This window comes from Mesoplodon mirus (assembly GCF_964341445.2).
Source record: "Mesoplodon mirus genome assembly, chromosome: 18".
Lineage (NCBI taxonomy): Eukaryota > Metazoa > Chordata > Mammalia > Artiodactyla > Ziphiidae > Mesoplodon > Mesoplodon mirus.
In genome coordinates this window covers 66,199,466-66,215,548 of record NC_138994.1, presented here as the reverse complement: position 1 = coordinate 66,215,548, position 16,083 = coordinate 66,199,466, and the positions used below count along the sequence as shown (strand labels likewise).

The 16,083-nt window shown below is 35.1% G+C and overlaps 1 protein-coding gene across 2 annotated transcripts in view; it reads left to right on the top strand.

Moving 5' to 3' along the window:
• Positions 1–16,083, top strand: part of STXBP4 (syntaxin binding protein 4) — a 172,280-nt gene that overhangs the window by 35,021 nt on the left and 121,176 nt on the right. For both annotated transcript variants that reach the window (XM_082603574.1, XM_082603575.1), the window contains one exon: positions 4,017–4,111. In XM_082603574.1, the coding sequence (XP_082459700.1) occupies positions 4,017–4,111 (95 nt within the window). The remainder of the gene's footprint in view (positions 1–4,016; positions 4,112–16,083) is intronic.

Sequence of the window (16,083 nt, the reverse complement as noted above, 5' to 3'; positions counted from 1 at the left end):
ACTTAATAGTATATTGTGAAATAAAATATGGGATTAAAAACCTTCATTATTCAGATTAGAAAGCACATATATGTGTGTGTTTATTTATGTGTGTGCGTGTGTGATTATTTTATTGAATATCGACTCGACTATTTGCAGTGTTCTGTGTTGACTAGAGCAGGGGGCGGGTGGTTCTGGTACTCTAAGAAGTATATGTCTTATGGACAAATAACACATTTGCACAAGATGTGTAAAGACATGAGCAAAGTAGATTAAGGGAAGAAGTAGTAAGTGACCTGAGTGTGATATAGGGAAAACACAGTGGTTAATCACCAGGCTCTAAATGCAAACGTAGAGATTCAGATCTTTGCTCCCAACCTATTGGCTGAATTAGCTTATTATATTGAAATAGTTTCCTCATGGGGTTGTTATGAGTATTAAACAAGATTATGTATGTCAAGCACTTTGTAATTGGTGCATAGAATATGCTCAGTACATTTTGCTGTCATTGTTATTAATATTACGGAATCTGAAGTTTAGAGTATAGCTCAGGTAATATTCCAGGGCATGTTTTTTAGAGCAGAAGTGAAAGCTTCTGTCCTTTAATTCAATTTTGCATCCTCCCCCTCTACCCCAGAAGCTAGTACATAGTAAAGAATTTGTCACAAAACATGCAGAAATCAATAGAGAAAAATTTCTGGGCAAAAGTCAGACATCATCTGGATCTTGAAAGAAGTGATAAACATCAACAGATGGATGAAGGTAACAGATCATCCTAAGTGAAGGAGGCATCATCATCAAATGCAAAGAAGTAAGGTCAAGCTACATGTCAGGTGACCCTAGGAGGCAAATGTGATTAGAGCAAGGAGATCCTGTAGTAATGAACAAACTGAGGTAAATTTACATCAGTGACTATAAGAACTGATGCTAGATTTTGTAATAGAAAAATAATTTAGTGAAAAACATATTTGAGTGAGTTAACTGTATGTAAATATTAAAATGCAATTAAAATGGAACATTTTTCTAGAGCAGAAATGGAATTGACTCAGTACAATTTCTTCCACATAAATGTAGTAGGCCAGATGTTTCTGGGGAGAAAAAAAAGCAAAGTCAACTCTAACTTATCTCTAGGTAACTTATATACCTTGTGATTTGTCTGTTATAAGTAGTTAATTATAGATTGTTCCCAAATTAGATCCTTAACTATCACATTTAGACTCCTTCAGCCAGCTGGTGTTTATTAAAAAACATAAATGAGTTTTAATGTTAACCTCAACAAAAATAAACTTAATGAGGCAAGTCTACCCCTGTTCTCATCTCAAAGGCATTCCAAAGTGTAAAACTGGTTAGAATGTTTAAAATCCACATTATACTTGAGTATGTTTTTCGAAACTATTCTGTTATATAAATTTCTTATTTCAGAATCCAGAGTTGTTTACTGCTGCCATATGCTGAATAATGCGTGAGTTTGTGAGTGAGCTAAAAACATGCTAAAGACATTCCTAAGGAAATCAGTAAAGAATTACTACGTGAAGGGATACGATCATTAACTTTACCACCACACAAGCCTTAATTCTCCTACAATAAGGCTTTTAAAACTGAAAACAAACTAGTGATGAGGAAAAATATCCATGGTGAGGGTTCATGGTATTAACTAAATGGTATTGATCCTACCCTTATAAAACATGTCCTTTCTTCTGCTCCTAAAAAGAGGTATAGGAAGAGAGGATCCAAGGGAATAATAAGCCATACTTTGAAAATTCTCAGCACACCCACCCCTGCCCCCAGAGAGGAGCAAATAAAGAGCCCAAGGCTGAAAGTGAGAGAGGACACTGGCAAATGACAAAAACTGTCTGTGGGGGAGCATTTCAGGTCAAGCTACCTTGGATTACCAAAGCATGCTGGATTTATGTCCACATCCTCCTAAGGTTTGAGCTCCAAGGTAAAGATTTAGGGGAAGTTTGGCTAGAAGAAAGTGAGATTTTGTTAATCCATGATTGCATATTGTTAAATGGGGTGTTAGTATAAGTTTACATTAAATCTCCTATTTAATCTCTGTGTCTGTGTTACTATTAACACTACTTTATAGTTTTCATAGTAGTTTTCTATGATTTTTAATTTACCTTTACAATTCCTGTAAGGTGATCTGTTTTATTCTTCCTACTTTACAGATGAGAAAACTGATGATGAAAGATATTGACACATTTAAGAAATTGTCTTCAGGGGTCATAAGAGATTAGAATCCTAACATGGTCACCTACTAGCTGTATGATCTTGGGCTAGTTTCTTTACCCTTTTGGGCCTTAGTCTCATCATTCTTGGGTTGGAAATAATAACACCTGTGTCACTGTGGTTATTGTAAAGATTAAATGAGCTTATATATATAAAGTACTTAGTGTAATGCCTGGCTAAAAGTAAGCATAAATAAGAGTTAATCTGTTATTTCCACTGTTGCACATAGCAAATTTTTATACTTAGATGTAGGAAAACATAAGTGAGAACCCACACCTTGGTGTGAGTCCCTATCCCTCCCTCTCTTTTGTCTTCTCTCTATGCCTTCCACACACACTTGAATTGAGTAATTCACACCCAGGGTGAGTCTTGGTCTGAGATCATAATTAGGTTAGCTTGGGTCCACCTTGTGTTACTGTGCCTTAATGACAGGTCAGGCACCAGACTGAAAGTCATTGTCAAGCCTCACACGTCCAAACCCTAAAAATGAAAGATAGGGTTTGACTTACCCGCTATTTGGGCTTCCATACCACTTCACTCCATGCTGATATTTTATGCTACACTTTAGGTTTGGCACAAAATTTCTCTTAAGAGGAAAAAATTTTTATATGTATAATATATTTTTAGCCCTTGGCCAACAATTAGGTATCGCAGCAACTAAGGCATCCTTGTTGCTTTTGTCAAAATTGTAAAAATTTTATTATACTAAAATCAGTCTTTCTCTAGGTTTGAATTCCATTTAAAGCTAAAAGTCAGTAACCATTTTTTTTTCATGATCTTGACACCTATAAGCTATATTCAAGATTTTACATAGAATGTTAAGGAAGCGTTAAAGGTTTAGAGGAAGACTATTTATTTTCCTATGCACTTCTTATGTTCTTAAGAAAGAGAATGCAAATCATTTTGTACTTAGAGACAGATGCTCTGAGAAATAAAAAAAAATTAAAACACTGCATAAAAATGTGACATTTTAAAAAGTTTTTTCTCTTCCTCTTGTTTCTATGTAGAACTAGTAAAATACCATTTAAAAGTGTATTTAGAATGGTGACAATTTAGATATAAGGATTGACATGAATTGCAGGAATTTGTTTGAGAAACTTTGGCATATTAAGGCAAATAATTTTTCAAGTTCTAGTCCCCTGTGACACCTGTTTTTTACTCATGCAACAAGGACAAAGCTCATCTAAATAATCAGGGTAGACTGAGAAGGCATTAGAGAATGGGTGAGAGGTGTATGACACTCAACTCTTGAGAATCCATTTATGCTACTTGGAATATAACTTCTGTTAAATAAGAAATAGGATTTTTAGTTCAAGAAGTTCTGAGCCTATATCATACTTCATGTGCAAACTTGAAACAGTTTGCATTTGTGAGTTTTGCCATAGTACCTCCAGAACTCATGTACCAAAACCACTTTTGCCAGAGAAAAATCATGACCTTTTAAAATTTCTAATATGATTTTGCTTATTTTGGAAGAAAAAAAAGACTTTTCATTTTGCAATTAGTAAGCTGTTGTGATGACAAGGTAACTGGTGGGATGTATGTTTGTTGTATTAATATTTCTGTGGGACTTAATGCATAATTGGCCACGCTTTTTATATCATGTCTTTTAAGGCTTAAGTGAAGCTGGTTTATATAAGACATTTTAGATTTAAAGAACAAAAAATCATGAAAACAAAAGTGAAAACTGCCAACTGATTAGCCAGAATTCTTTTTGAACTTCAGGAGCCCAGAACACATCCTGTCAAATGAAAAGTTCTATTCCAATTAAATTTCCAATTAATGTGTACCCTATTGTCTCGTAGATATTGCCCCTGCCTTGACTGATAATTATGGACCACAAGGAAAGAAGGTTTCCCTAAATCCCTCTGTTCGCCTTAAAGTAGAGAAACTGGAAATGGTAAATACTTGAAATTTTCATTTTTCTTCCATAAAACAACAGCAAGGAAATATTCTCATTCTTTGAGAGGATAAGGGATTGGAGCCATTAGTTTCTTGAAGAGTTATCGATTTACAGTTAAATGAATGGCACTTTGGGTTTAAACTGTTTAATTCATGTTTAATTTAGGCAGTTCATGGTGGTTCGTTAGTACAAAATAGAAATAAAACCTTTTGTAACTAAATTGACCTTCAAATTAATCAGTTTCCTCCTGCGTAGGAATGAGACAAATGTGATGTTTTACAATATAGAATCAAAGGAAGCATGGAATAAATTATGACAAAGTGTAGTAGACTTCAAATATGTAATGGCAATAAGTGCAAGGAAGTAGTGCTCTATTACTCAGTTGTTTAAAAAGTGAAGGGAAACTAAATCCTAAAGAACAAAATAGAAGCCTACTAGATATAAAGAAGATGGTAGCAATGTACCAAATAGTATTATATTGAGAGTTTCTGTATATAAAAGAAACATAAGATGATTAAAAAAGAAAAGTTATAAGCAGAAAATGATTTTAAAACTTTTCCTCTCAGGCTACCTGGAAGATGACAGCAAAAATGTGTGATTTTTTTTTTAATATGAAAATGGATATAGTGCCGAAGGTTCACAGCCTCTACTTTCCTGTCAGTTTTCGTGGATAATGATTTTTTACACTTTTAGGAACAGTGTGAGAATGCATAGCTGGAATAAATATGCATTACCATTCATTCACATATTCAGACCTTTGCGTGGTCCTATAGTAATACCCTTTTCAGTGCCAGTTTGAATCTTACTCTTTGTTCAAATTATGACTCAATTCCAACTCCTTTGTACAGCTCCTTGCTAACTTTTATAGTTCAGGGCAATATTGCCATATTTTGCACATCCGTAACACTGAACATTATTTTTCAGTACGCTGTAATCTTCTGTGTTTTGTTTTATCAGTAAGTCAAAGCTTACAATCTCTGTGTACCTACCAACATTTAAACACCTGGTTTGTGCTCTATAAAATTGTCTTATTAATTAGGTACTTGAGATGTCTCCTTCATATCTTTGAAATCCTGAGTATCTTTCCCTATGTTTTACTTTCTTTTTATTTGTGGCTGAAATGTAAGTTCTGGATAATAGCAAGTTTTACAATCAGTTAATAATAACATTTTCAAAAAATAGAATGTTTGAGGTTTAAAAACTTATCTATTAATATCTAAAAATGAATAATTACTGTTTTTTAATGATATTGCTGTAATATACATTTCTGAACATCCAAGATTTAATACTAACCATTCCTCTGGATAAGGAGAAAACTATTCAGCTAATGACTTTACCTGGCAGTCATTATTCTTTGACTCAGTTTAAATTTTCCTAGCACATGATATTTTTAAAGTCTGATTAATTTTCTTAGAGATATGAAAATCATCTAAATTTATATTGATTCTGAGAAATATGAGTTGCTCGCATATTGAGTATTCCACTTTTGGTCCTCCTTTGAGCCTCAGCAAATTGATTTTTGTAGAAACATAAAATGGCAGTTTTACAGGAAAGGAAACCTACATTCTGTGTAAATTCAGCTTCCCTGCTTTTATTCTAAATATTTTTAGTGACTATATTTAGTAGAACATTCTGTTTTCAGAGTTTGAAACTAAATTTCACTTAAAAAATTTTTTTTCTAAAATCCATATTAGCTTCTATCCACCCATACATTTCCTAAGCTACTCTTACTTTTTTGAATAGTTACATATTAATGTAATAATATCTGTATCACTTTAATTTGAAATAGATCCTTCTATTTTAGTTGCTACTTTGTAGACAAATTCAACTTTATTGTCCATTACATTTTTAACACATTTCCTATTTAATAATAGATAAGGCCAATATGTTCAAGTATTTAAAATGTAATAAAATTATATTTTTTTACTTTATCACTTATAAGTATATTTCATATAGTATCTAGGAAATTGGTGATATAAAAGGTTTCACAAGGGAAAGGTGTTGACTGATTATGTGGTTATTAAGTCATTAGCTAACACAGTACAATTTTTAAGAAAGGCTAAGAGGTTAGAATTTGATGGAGGAAATTACCTGTCAAGATGTATGTTTGTGGGGCATTGACTTCATGAAATCTTTCATGTTTTAGTAGTCGAGGTAGACACTTTTGTATCAGGATATACTGGAAAGTAATTTCTAGCACTGAACTAATACTATGTGTCTCCTTTGATCCCACTGTTAAACTTATAAGTAGGTATGGTAAACATAGCAAATAGGGATTTTTTTTTAGTTGGCTTGAAGAAGAATTACTGCACCTTCTTGCTATCTATGTTTTTGTATCTGAGAAAAATGCTTTGGGAGACAGATGCCATTTTGCTGATATTTACTTTACCTCTTGCCATTTATGTAACATTTGAAGAAAGCTGTAGTGAGCAATGGTATACCCAATGTCTGAATATAGTTAATGAGGTATTCTTTGTATTAGGTTGGGAAGTAGGTGACTAATATTATAAGGAAGTGACGTTTTTTAGATTCATCATTTAGATATCAGAAAAAGTTAAGGACATTTATTTGCCCAATTAACAAAGTTGCATTTTTGTTTACGGTGAAAACATGACATTAGTTATACAAGAAATTATTGAAACCTATTTTTAATCAAAAATAAATTGCCTCCAATTTATTTTTTTATTGAAGTATAGTCAATTTACAGTATTATATTAGTCTCAGGTGTACAGCATACTGATTCAGTATTTTTGCAGGTTATACTCCATTATAGGTTATTAGAAGATAATGGCTATAATTCCTTGTGCTGTACAATAAATCTTTGTTGCTTATCCATTTTATATATAGTAGTTTATATCTATTAATCCCATACCTGAAATTTGTCCCTACCCCCCCTTCCTGCTCTTCTTTGGTAACCATAAGTTTGTTTTCTACAACTGTGACTCTGTTTCTGTTTTGCATATACATTCATTTGTACTGTGTTTTAGATTGCGCATGTAAATGATATCACATAATATTTGTCTTTGACTTATTTCACTAAACATATTCTCTAGGTCAATCCATGTTTCTGCAAATGGCAGAATTTCATTCTTTTTTATGGCTGAGTAGTATTCCATTATATATACATTCACACATGCAATCACACAAACACACATCTTCTTAATCCAGTCATCTCTTCTTTTTTTATTTTTAACATCTTTATTGGAGTATAATTGCTTTACATTGTTGTGTTAGTTTCTGCTGTATAACAAAGTGAATCAGCTATACGTATACTTATATCCCTATATCCCCTCCCTCTTGCGACTCCCTCCCACTCTCCCTATCCCACCCCTCTAGGTGGTCACAAAGCACCGAGCTGATCTCCCTGTGCTATGCAGCTGCTTCCCACTAACTATCTGTTTTACATTTGGTAGTGTATATATGTCGATGTCACTCTCTCACTTCATCCCAACTTACCCTTCCCCCTCCCCATGTCCCTAAGTCCATTCTCTATGTCTGCACCTTTATTCCTGTCCTGCCTCTAGGTTCTTCAGAACCTTTTTTTTTTTTAGATTCTATATATATGTGTTAGCATACAGTATTTGTTTTTCTCTTTCTGACTTACTTCACTCTGTATGACAGACTCTAGGTCCATCCACCTCACTACAAATAACTCAATTTCATTTTTTTATGGCTGAGTAATATTCCATTGTATATATGGGCCACATCTTCTTTGTCCATTCATCTGTCGATGGACACTTAGGTTGCTTCCATATCCTGGTTATTGTAAATAGTGCTGCAATGAACATTGTGGTACATGACTCTTTTTGAATTATGGTTTTCTCAGGGTATATGCCCAGTTGTGGGATTGCTGGGTCATATGTTAGCTCTATTTTTAGTTTTTTAAGGAACCTCCGTACTGTTCTCCATAGTGGCTGTATCAATTTACATTCCCACCAACAGTGCAAGAGGTTTCCCTTTTCTCCACATCTTCTCCAGCATTTATTGTTTGTAGATATTTTGAGATATTTTGAGATATCCCTCCTCTTCATTTTTTTTTGGAATAGTTGTGAAGGATAGGTATAAGTTCTTTATATGTTTTCGTACAATTAATTCCCTAGTGAAGCTGCTTGGTCCTGGACTTGTTTGCAGGGAGTTATTTTATTTCAGATTCTATTTCACTTCTAGTGATTGTTCATTCAAATTGTCTGTTTCTTCTTGACTCAGTCTTGGCAGGATGTATGTTTCTAGAAATGTGTCCATTTCTTCTAGGTTGTCCAATTTGTTGGCATATAACTGTACATAGTATTCTCTTATAATTTTTTGTATTTCTGTGATATCAGTTGTTATTACCCCTCTTAATTTGTTTATTTGGGTCCTCTCTTTTCTTCTTGGTGCCTAGATAGAGGTTTGTCAATTTTGTTTATCCTTTTAAAAAACCAGCTCTTGGTTTTATTGACCTTTTCTATTGTCTTTTTGATCTCTATTTTATTTCCTCTGTGATCTTTATTATTTCCTTCCTTCTTCTGACTTTGGCTTTGTTTATTCTTTTACTAATTCTTGCAGGTGGTAGGTTAGGTTGTTTATTTGAGATTTTTCTTGTTTCTTGAGGAAGGCCTGTATCACTATGAACTTCCTTCTTAGAACTGCTTTTTCTACATCCCAAAGATTTTGTAAAGTTGTGTTTTCATTTTTATTTGTCTCAAGGTATTTTCTGATTTCTTCTCTGATTACATCATTGACCCATTGGTTTTTTTAATAGCATGTTGTTTACTCTCCACGTGTTTGTTCTTTTCACTTTTTTTTTCTTTCTGTGGTTGGTTCCTAGTTTGAGACCTTTGTGGTCAGAAAAGGTGCTTGATATAATTTTTACCTCTAAATTTGTTGGGACTTGTTTTGTGTTCCAATATGTGGTCTATCATAGAGAACATTCCTTGTGTGCTGGAAAAGAATGTGTATTCTGCTTTTTGGGGGGTATGCATTAGATATTGATTAAATCCAACTCTATTGTGTCATTTAGGACCTTATTGCCATATTGTTTTCTGTCTGCATGATTTGTCCATTGATGTCAGTGGGGTGTTAAAGTCTCCTACTGTTATTGTATTATTGTCAATTTCTCCCTTTATGTCTGTTAGTATTTGCTTTATATATTTAGGTCCTCCTGTTATAGGGTGCTTATGTTAATGAGTGTAATATCCTCTTCTTATATTGATCCCTTTATTATTATATAATGTCCTTGTCTTTTGTTATAGCCTTTGTTTTAAAGTCTATTTTGTCTGATACACATATTGTTACCCCACTTTCTTGTCATTTTCGTTTACATGGAATAGCTTTCTTTCATCCCCTCACTTTCAGTCTGTATGTCTCTTTAGCCCTGAAGTGTGTCTTTTGGTAGGCAACATATTGAAGTTTTGTTTTTTTTTTAATCCAATCAGCCACTCTATGCCCTTTTAAAAAAAATAAATTTATTTATTTATTTATTTACTTATTTTTGGCTGTGTTGGGTCTTCATTGCTGCATGTAGGTGCTCTCTAGTTGCAGCGAGTGGCTACTCTTCATTACAATGCATGGGCTTCTCATTGCGGTGGCTTCTCTTGTTGTGAAGCATGGGCTCCAGTAGTTGTGACGCATGGGCTCAGTAGTTGTGGCTCATGGTTTCTAGAGCACAGGCTCAGAAGTTGTGGCACTCGGGATTAGTTGCTCCACGGCATGTGGGATCTTCCTGGACCAGGGCTCGAACCTGTGTCCCCTGCATTGGAGGAGGATTCTTAACCACTGAGCCACCAGGGAAATCCCCACCCTATATCTTTTGATTGGAGTGTTTATTCCCCTGACATTTACAGTAATTATTGATAGGTAAGTACTTATTGCCATCTTATTACTTGTTTTCCAGTTGTTTTTGTAGTTCTTCTCTGTTCATTTCTTCTTTTTGTTTCTCCCATTGTGGTTTGATTATTTTCTTTAGTAGTATGCTTGGTTTCCTTTCTTTTTATTTTTTGTATATCTTTTGTAAATTTTTGATTTCTGGTTACAATGGGGTTCATATATGTTGATCCATAATTATATGTACTTCATTTAAACTGATAGTCATTTCAATTCAAACACATTCTAAAAGATATACATTTTTTACTCCCCTCCCCCATGTTTTGTGTTTTTGATGTCATATTTTACATCTTAATGCTTATCCCTTAACTGTTTATTGTAGTCAGAGTTTCTTTTACAATCTTTTGTCTTTTAATCTACTTATTTAAGTAATCTTCAATCCTTAATATATATCTGTCTTTTCTAGTGGGATTTACCATTTCCTATAGATTCTTACTTCGCTTCCATTTAGAAAAGATCCTTCAGGATTTATTTTAGGGTAGATCTGGTATTGGTGAATTCTTTTAGTTTTTGCTTGTCTGAAAAATTCTCTCTCCTTCTGTTCTAAATGATAATATTGATCGGTAGAGTTTCCTAGGTTGCAGAGTTTTCCCTTTCAGCACTTTGAATATATCATGCCACTCCCTTCTGACCTGCAAAATTTCTACAGGGAGATCAACTGATAGCCTTATGGGGATTCCCTTCTTTATGACTCTTTCTTTTTCTCTTGCTGCTTTTAGAATTCTCTCTTTACTTTTGTTGTTTTAATTATGATATATTTTAGTGTGGGTGTGTTTGGGTTCATCTTGTTTTCAAATCTCTTTGCCTCTTGTGCCTAGATATCTGTTTCCTTCTTTCAGTTTGGGAAATTTTACAGCCATAATTTCTTCAAATACATTTTTGATACCCTTCCTCTTTATCTTCTCCTTCTGGAACTCCTATAATGTGAATATTGTTATATTTCATGCCATCCCAGAGATGCCATATGTTACTTTTACTTTTTTTTTAATTTGCCTTTCTGACTGCTGTTCTGATTGGATGATTTCCATTATTTTATCTTCCAGATCATGCATGCATTCTTCTGTGTCATTTAGTTTGCCATTTGTTCCTTCTAGGGTGTTCAGGGTGTTTTTTACTTCAGATATTTAATTATCTATTTTCGATTGGGTCTCTTTTTTTTTTTTGGCCAAGCCACGCAGCTTGTGGGATCTTAGTTCCCACACCAGGGATTGAACCTGTGCCCTTGGCAGTGAAAGCACAGAGTTGTAACCCCTGGACCACCAGGAAATTCCCTCAATTGGGTCTTTTTTATATTTTCTAGTTCCTGTTAAGATGATCTGTGTTTAGACTGATTATTTTCCCTAATTTAGTTAGCAATGTTTTGAACTCTGTATCTGGTAAAATATTTATTTCTGTTTCATTATTTATTTTTTCAGGGGTTTTCTCTTACTCTTTCAATTAAGAGTAGTTCCTCTGCCTTTTTTTTTTTTTTTTTTTTTTTTTTTTTTGCGGTATGCGGGCCTCTCACTGTTGTGGCCTCTCCCGTTGCGGAGCACAGGCTCTGGATGCGCAGGCCCAGTGGCCATGGCTCACGGGCCCAGCCGCTCCGCGGCATATGGGATCCTCCCAGACCGGGGCACGAACCCGTATCCCCTGCATCGGCAGGCGGACTCTCAACCACTGCGCCACCAGGGAGGCCCTGCCTTTTCATTTTAGTTAACTTTCTCTGTTTCTAGGAATTTTGGTGAAACAGTTATCCGTTGTGGTCTTGAGGGCATGTTCTTATTTGAGAGCATCGCTGTGCTGACTGCGTGTTCCCAGTGCCTTTAATGGAAGGGCTTGATTTGATGTGGATGCCAGTCATGTCTTTCCTCAAGGTTTGCTGGCAGCTGTCACCTTGGTAGGGCCTGTGGCTGGTGATGGAGGAGCTAAAGTCTGTGCAGGGTGTGAGGTGGGACTTCTCTGCTCATTGGCTGTCACCACCCTGTCAGGGGCAGGATTTGCTCCCAAGTTGCTGGAGTAGAATCCCTGAGGGTCAAGCTAGAGCTAGCTCTGTTCCCTTTAAGTATGTGTTTTTCCTTCTCCCTGCACTGGGGCCTTTGCTCCAAAGGAGGGGAGTCCTGAAGCAAGTGGGGCCTGTGTACTCACAGAGGTCTGATACTCTGCCTGTGTAGGCATCTACAGCTTTGTTCAGATGCAATCCATGGCCGCATCTTTTCCCTGGCTGTGGTCACCTGAGATCTAGTGTTGTACGGTGGCATGGAGTTAGTGGGGCTGGACTGTTTGCTCAGCTTGGGCTGGCACACTTAGCGAGGTAGTCACAGGAAATCTGGCCACCACACTGCTATAAGAAATCTGGGCTGCTTTTGGGGTATCTCTTGAGTAAGCACCAACAATGGCTACCGCTGCCCTATCTGGGCTACACCCCGCACCCCCAGGTTGCCTCTGCATCCCTAAGTGAAGTCTTCTCCCAGGTCCTGGGTGCCCTAGATCCAGTGCCATGCTGTGGCGGAGAGTGAGTGGGGTGTTCTCTTTGCTTGGCCTGGGGAGCATGGCTAGGTGGTAGCTGCTAGGGCAGACTGCTAGTGGCAGCTGCTAGGGCAGACCTCTCATGAGGAGTGGAGTCTAGGCTTCTCCAGCCTTTCTGTCTGTTCCAGCAGTTCTCCAAGTGGCCAAGGGAGCTTGTCTCCTTTGCATAGCACCCCAAGACTGGGACGCCCAGTCTGTGCCTCAACCCACTCACACCCCAGGATGAATGTCCACCCATGTGATCCCCCCTTTCCTCTGAGTTCCCTCCCATGCACACAGGTCCCAACCCAATCACTTTTCTTCCCGTTCTATATAGGTACAGCATATCTTTCTTTCAGCCTTGGCTGTATAGGAGTCCTTCTACCAGTTTCCAGTTAGTTTTCCATAAGAATTTTTCCATATATCGCTGTATTTTTTATGTGTTTGTGGGGAAAGGTGAGCTCCATGTCCTCTTACTCTGCCATCTTCATCTCCCATCAAATTACTTTCAATTTAAATTTATGAGTTTACCTCACTGACATGCTGTATTCTTGTAAATTTTTCTTTCAACAAAACTTCCATCTGTTACTAAGTTTAGCTCAGGAAAAATTTACACGGTAGTTAATTGCATTTTGCAATTTTATTATTACTTAATACAATAAGAATCACTGTATATTGAGCACCTTCTATGATAGGTCTTTTGTTTGCATTATTTTTGTAAAATTGTTTTTTTTTTCTTTTTTTTTTAAAGGAAACTTTATTTTTATTTTTTTTATTTTTGACTGTGTTGGGTCTTTGCTGCTGCGTGCAAGCTTTCTCAAGTTGCGGCGAGTGGGGCCTACTCTTCATTGTGGTGCACAGGCTTCTCATTGTGGTGTTTTCTCTTGTTGCAGAGCACGGACTCTAGGCACACAGACTTCAGTAGTTGTGGCACGTGGGCTCAGTAGTTGTGGCTCATGGGCTCTAGAGTGCAGACTCAGTAATTGTGGCGCACAGGCTTAGTTGCTCCGTGGCATGTGGGATCTTCCTGGACCAGGGCTCAAGCCCGTGTCCCCTGCATTGGCAGCAGATTCTTAACCACTGCACCACTCGGGAAGTCCCTGTTTTTATTTCTTTATAAAATATTTCTATTTTATTTCTTTATATGAGAATAATAATCATCTGCAAGAATGATTATATTTTATGTGTAGAGTTTAAAGATTAATAAAACAAATGCACATATACTCCGCCACCCAGCTAAGAATGAGAATCTTTGACATTGCCTGTGTCTCTCTTCTTGATTGTATATATATATGTCTTTCCCCAAGAGGTAACTCTATTCCAAATGTTGAGTATCATTTATATGCTTTTTAAAAGTTGATTCCTAAAATATTAATAAGGTCAAAGAGTTTATTTACCTTCAACCTAACTTAAGGTATTGTTAGAATTTTCCTTCTGTTTCTTCATCTCCAGGAAAAATGTTTGGCTCATAGTATATGCTCAGAAAATAATTGTTCGATTGGTGTATTGTTTTCTAAAGTAATTCTGCCAATTTTGATTCCTACTAGTCTTATGCAAGAGTTCCCATTGCTCCACATTCTTTACATTTAGTCTAATTATAATGCATTTTGAGTTCTTTCTACCATCTTATTTAAAAATTTTTTTCTTTGTTCTTGTTTTTAATCCCTTTTTTTACCCCATGTTTACTGTATTGTTTTGGTTTGATTATGTTTGATTTTTTGGTTGGTGGTTTTTTCATTTTATTTTTTTACTCCCATGTCTTATTTAGAAATTGTACCTTCTCTTGCTAATCTTTTAAGGATTACCTTAAAATTTTAACGTTCATCTTTAACTTAGTCTAAAGTTAATCAGAATCTTTACCCTTCTTTCAAATATACAAGGTGCTTATAATACTTTAACTCTGATTAGCCTCTTCTGAACTTACATGCTTCTCATTGCCCAGTATTTTAACTTTAGTGATGCATTGTTTTTCTAATTCACGGTCTTTCTTTGCAGTCACCTGCTATTTCAGTCACATAACCACTGAGTTTCTAATTTATTTTCTACCTAGTATTTTTAAAATAATGTCTTGTTCCTAATTTTATTCTTGATTCACCTTTTTTAACTTAAGAAAGATAAACAAAATGTAGTGCATACATACAATGGACAATTATTGGGCCATAAAAGGAATGAAGTTCTGATATATGCTATAACATAAACAAACCTTGAAACATTAAGCTAAGTGAAAGGAGCTAGGCACAAAAAGCTACATGATTCTATTTATATGAAAAGCCCAGAATAGTCAAATCCATATAGACAGAAAATAGATTAGTGGTTGCCTGGGGCTGGCGGGATAGGGAAAAATAGCAAGTGACTGCTAATGGGTATGGGGTTTCTTTTAGGGGTGATGAAGATTTTCTAGAATTAGGTGATTGATGTACAACTATGTGAATGTACTAAAATGTCCACTTAACTGGACACTAAAACAGTGAACTTTTTGTGAATTATATCTCAGTATATCTGTTATTAATAAAAAGTCACATTGATATATAGAGTATGGTACCATTTATATAAAAGTTAAAACTTAAAAATATTTTTTAAAACTATTTGTCACATATATTTATAAAAGTATGAAGTAATGGTATAAAATCACACTTGGGAACTATCCATGAGAAACTGCATAAAGAGAGATTGTAAGAAAGTGAAGTTATGCCAAAAAGTGGGAGAAAATATTTGTAATGCACATAACATATACAATTTTGGTATCCAGAATATATGAAGAACTCCTAGAACTAAATCAGAAAAAGACGTGTCAATACTATTCCTATTGTAGGAAGAAATTCCTAGAATTTCTTCCTACCCTAAAGAAATTTTTACCCATGTGCTGTAGTAGATGTGTACAAGAATGTTCATTGCTGGTAAGCAGAAAACCCCAATGTTCATCTAGAGGAGGATGGATTAATAAATTGTGGCATATTCACCTAATCAAATATTAGATCAAAGTGAATGTATTAATGTTACAATACCATATAACCAGGTGGATGAATGATAAAACAATCCTGTAGGGTAAAAAGAACAAGTTTTAGAAGACTATCAGTCGCATTTTAATGAAGCTAAAAAAAAGCAAAACAAAAAAACATGTTAAGGATATATAGTCTGTGACAAACCATTTTAAAGTAAATAGTATGGGAATGATAATGACATAGTTCCTTAGTAGTGGTTACCTCTAGTATAGTAGGAGAAGCGTATGTTACATAAATCAATAGTATTAGCAATTTTGTAATTCTTAAATGGATTCATGGATGTTTTAAAACATATATTTGTTACATGTATGTTTTTAGTATATTTCAAATATATAATAAAATGCTTGGGGAGAAGTACAAAAGGGGCTTTTGCAATGTTTTGTTACATTCAAAATCTGAACTAAATATACTTAAATACTAAGCTTTAATGTACTATTATAACAAGTTTTAGAAGCATGCAAAATATCTAAAATGTACAGAAGGCTGTTACATATTGATAATTTTTTAAAAGACATAGAACACAGTATATAGTATAATTTAATTCTTGCAAAAGATATATAATTTATTTTTTTACGTATACAGGTGTTATATACATAGAAGAAATCAGGAAAATTATAC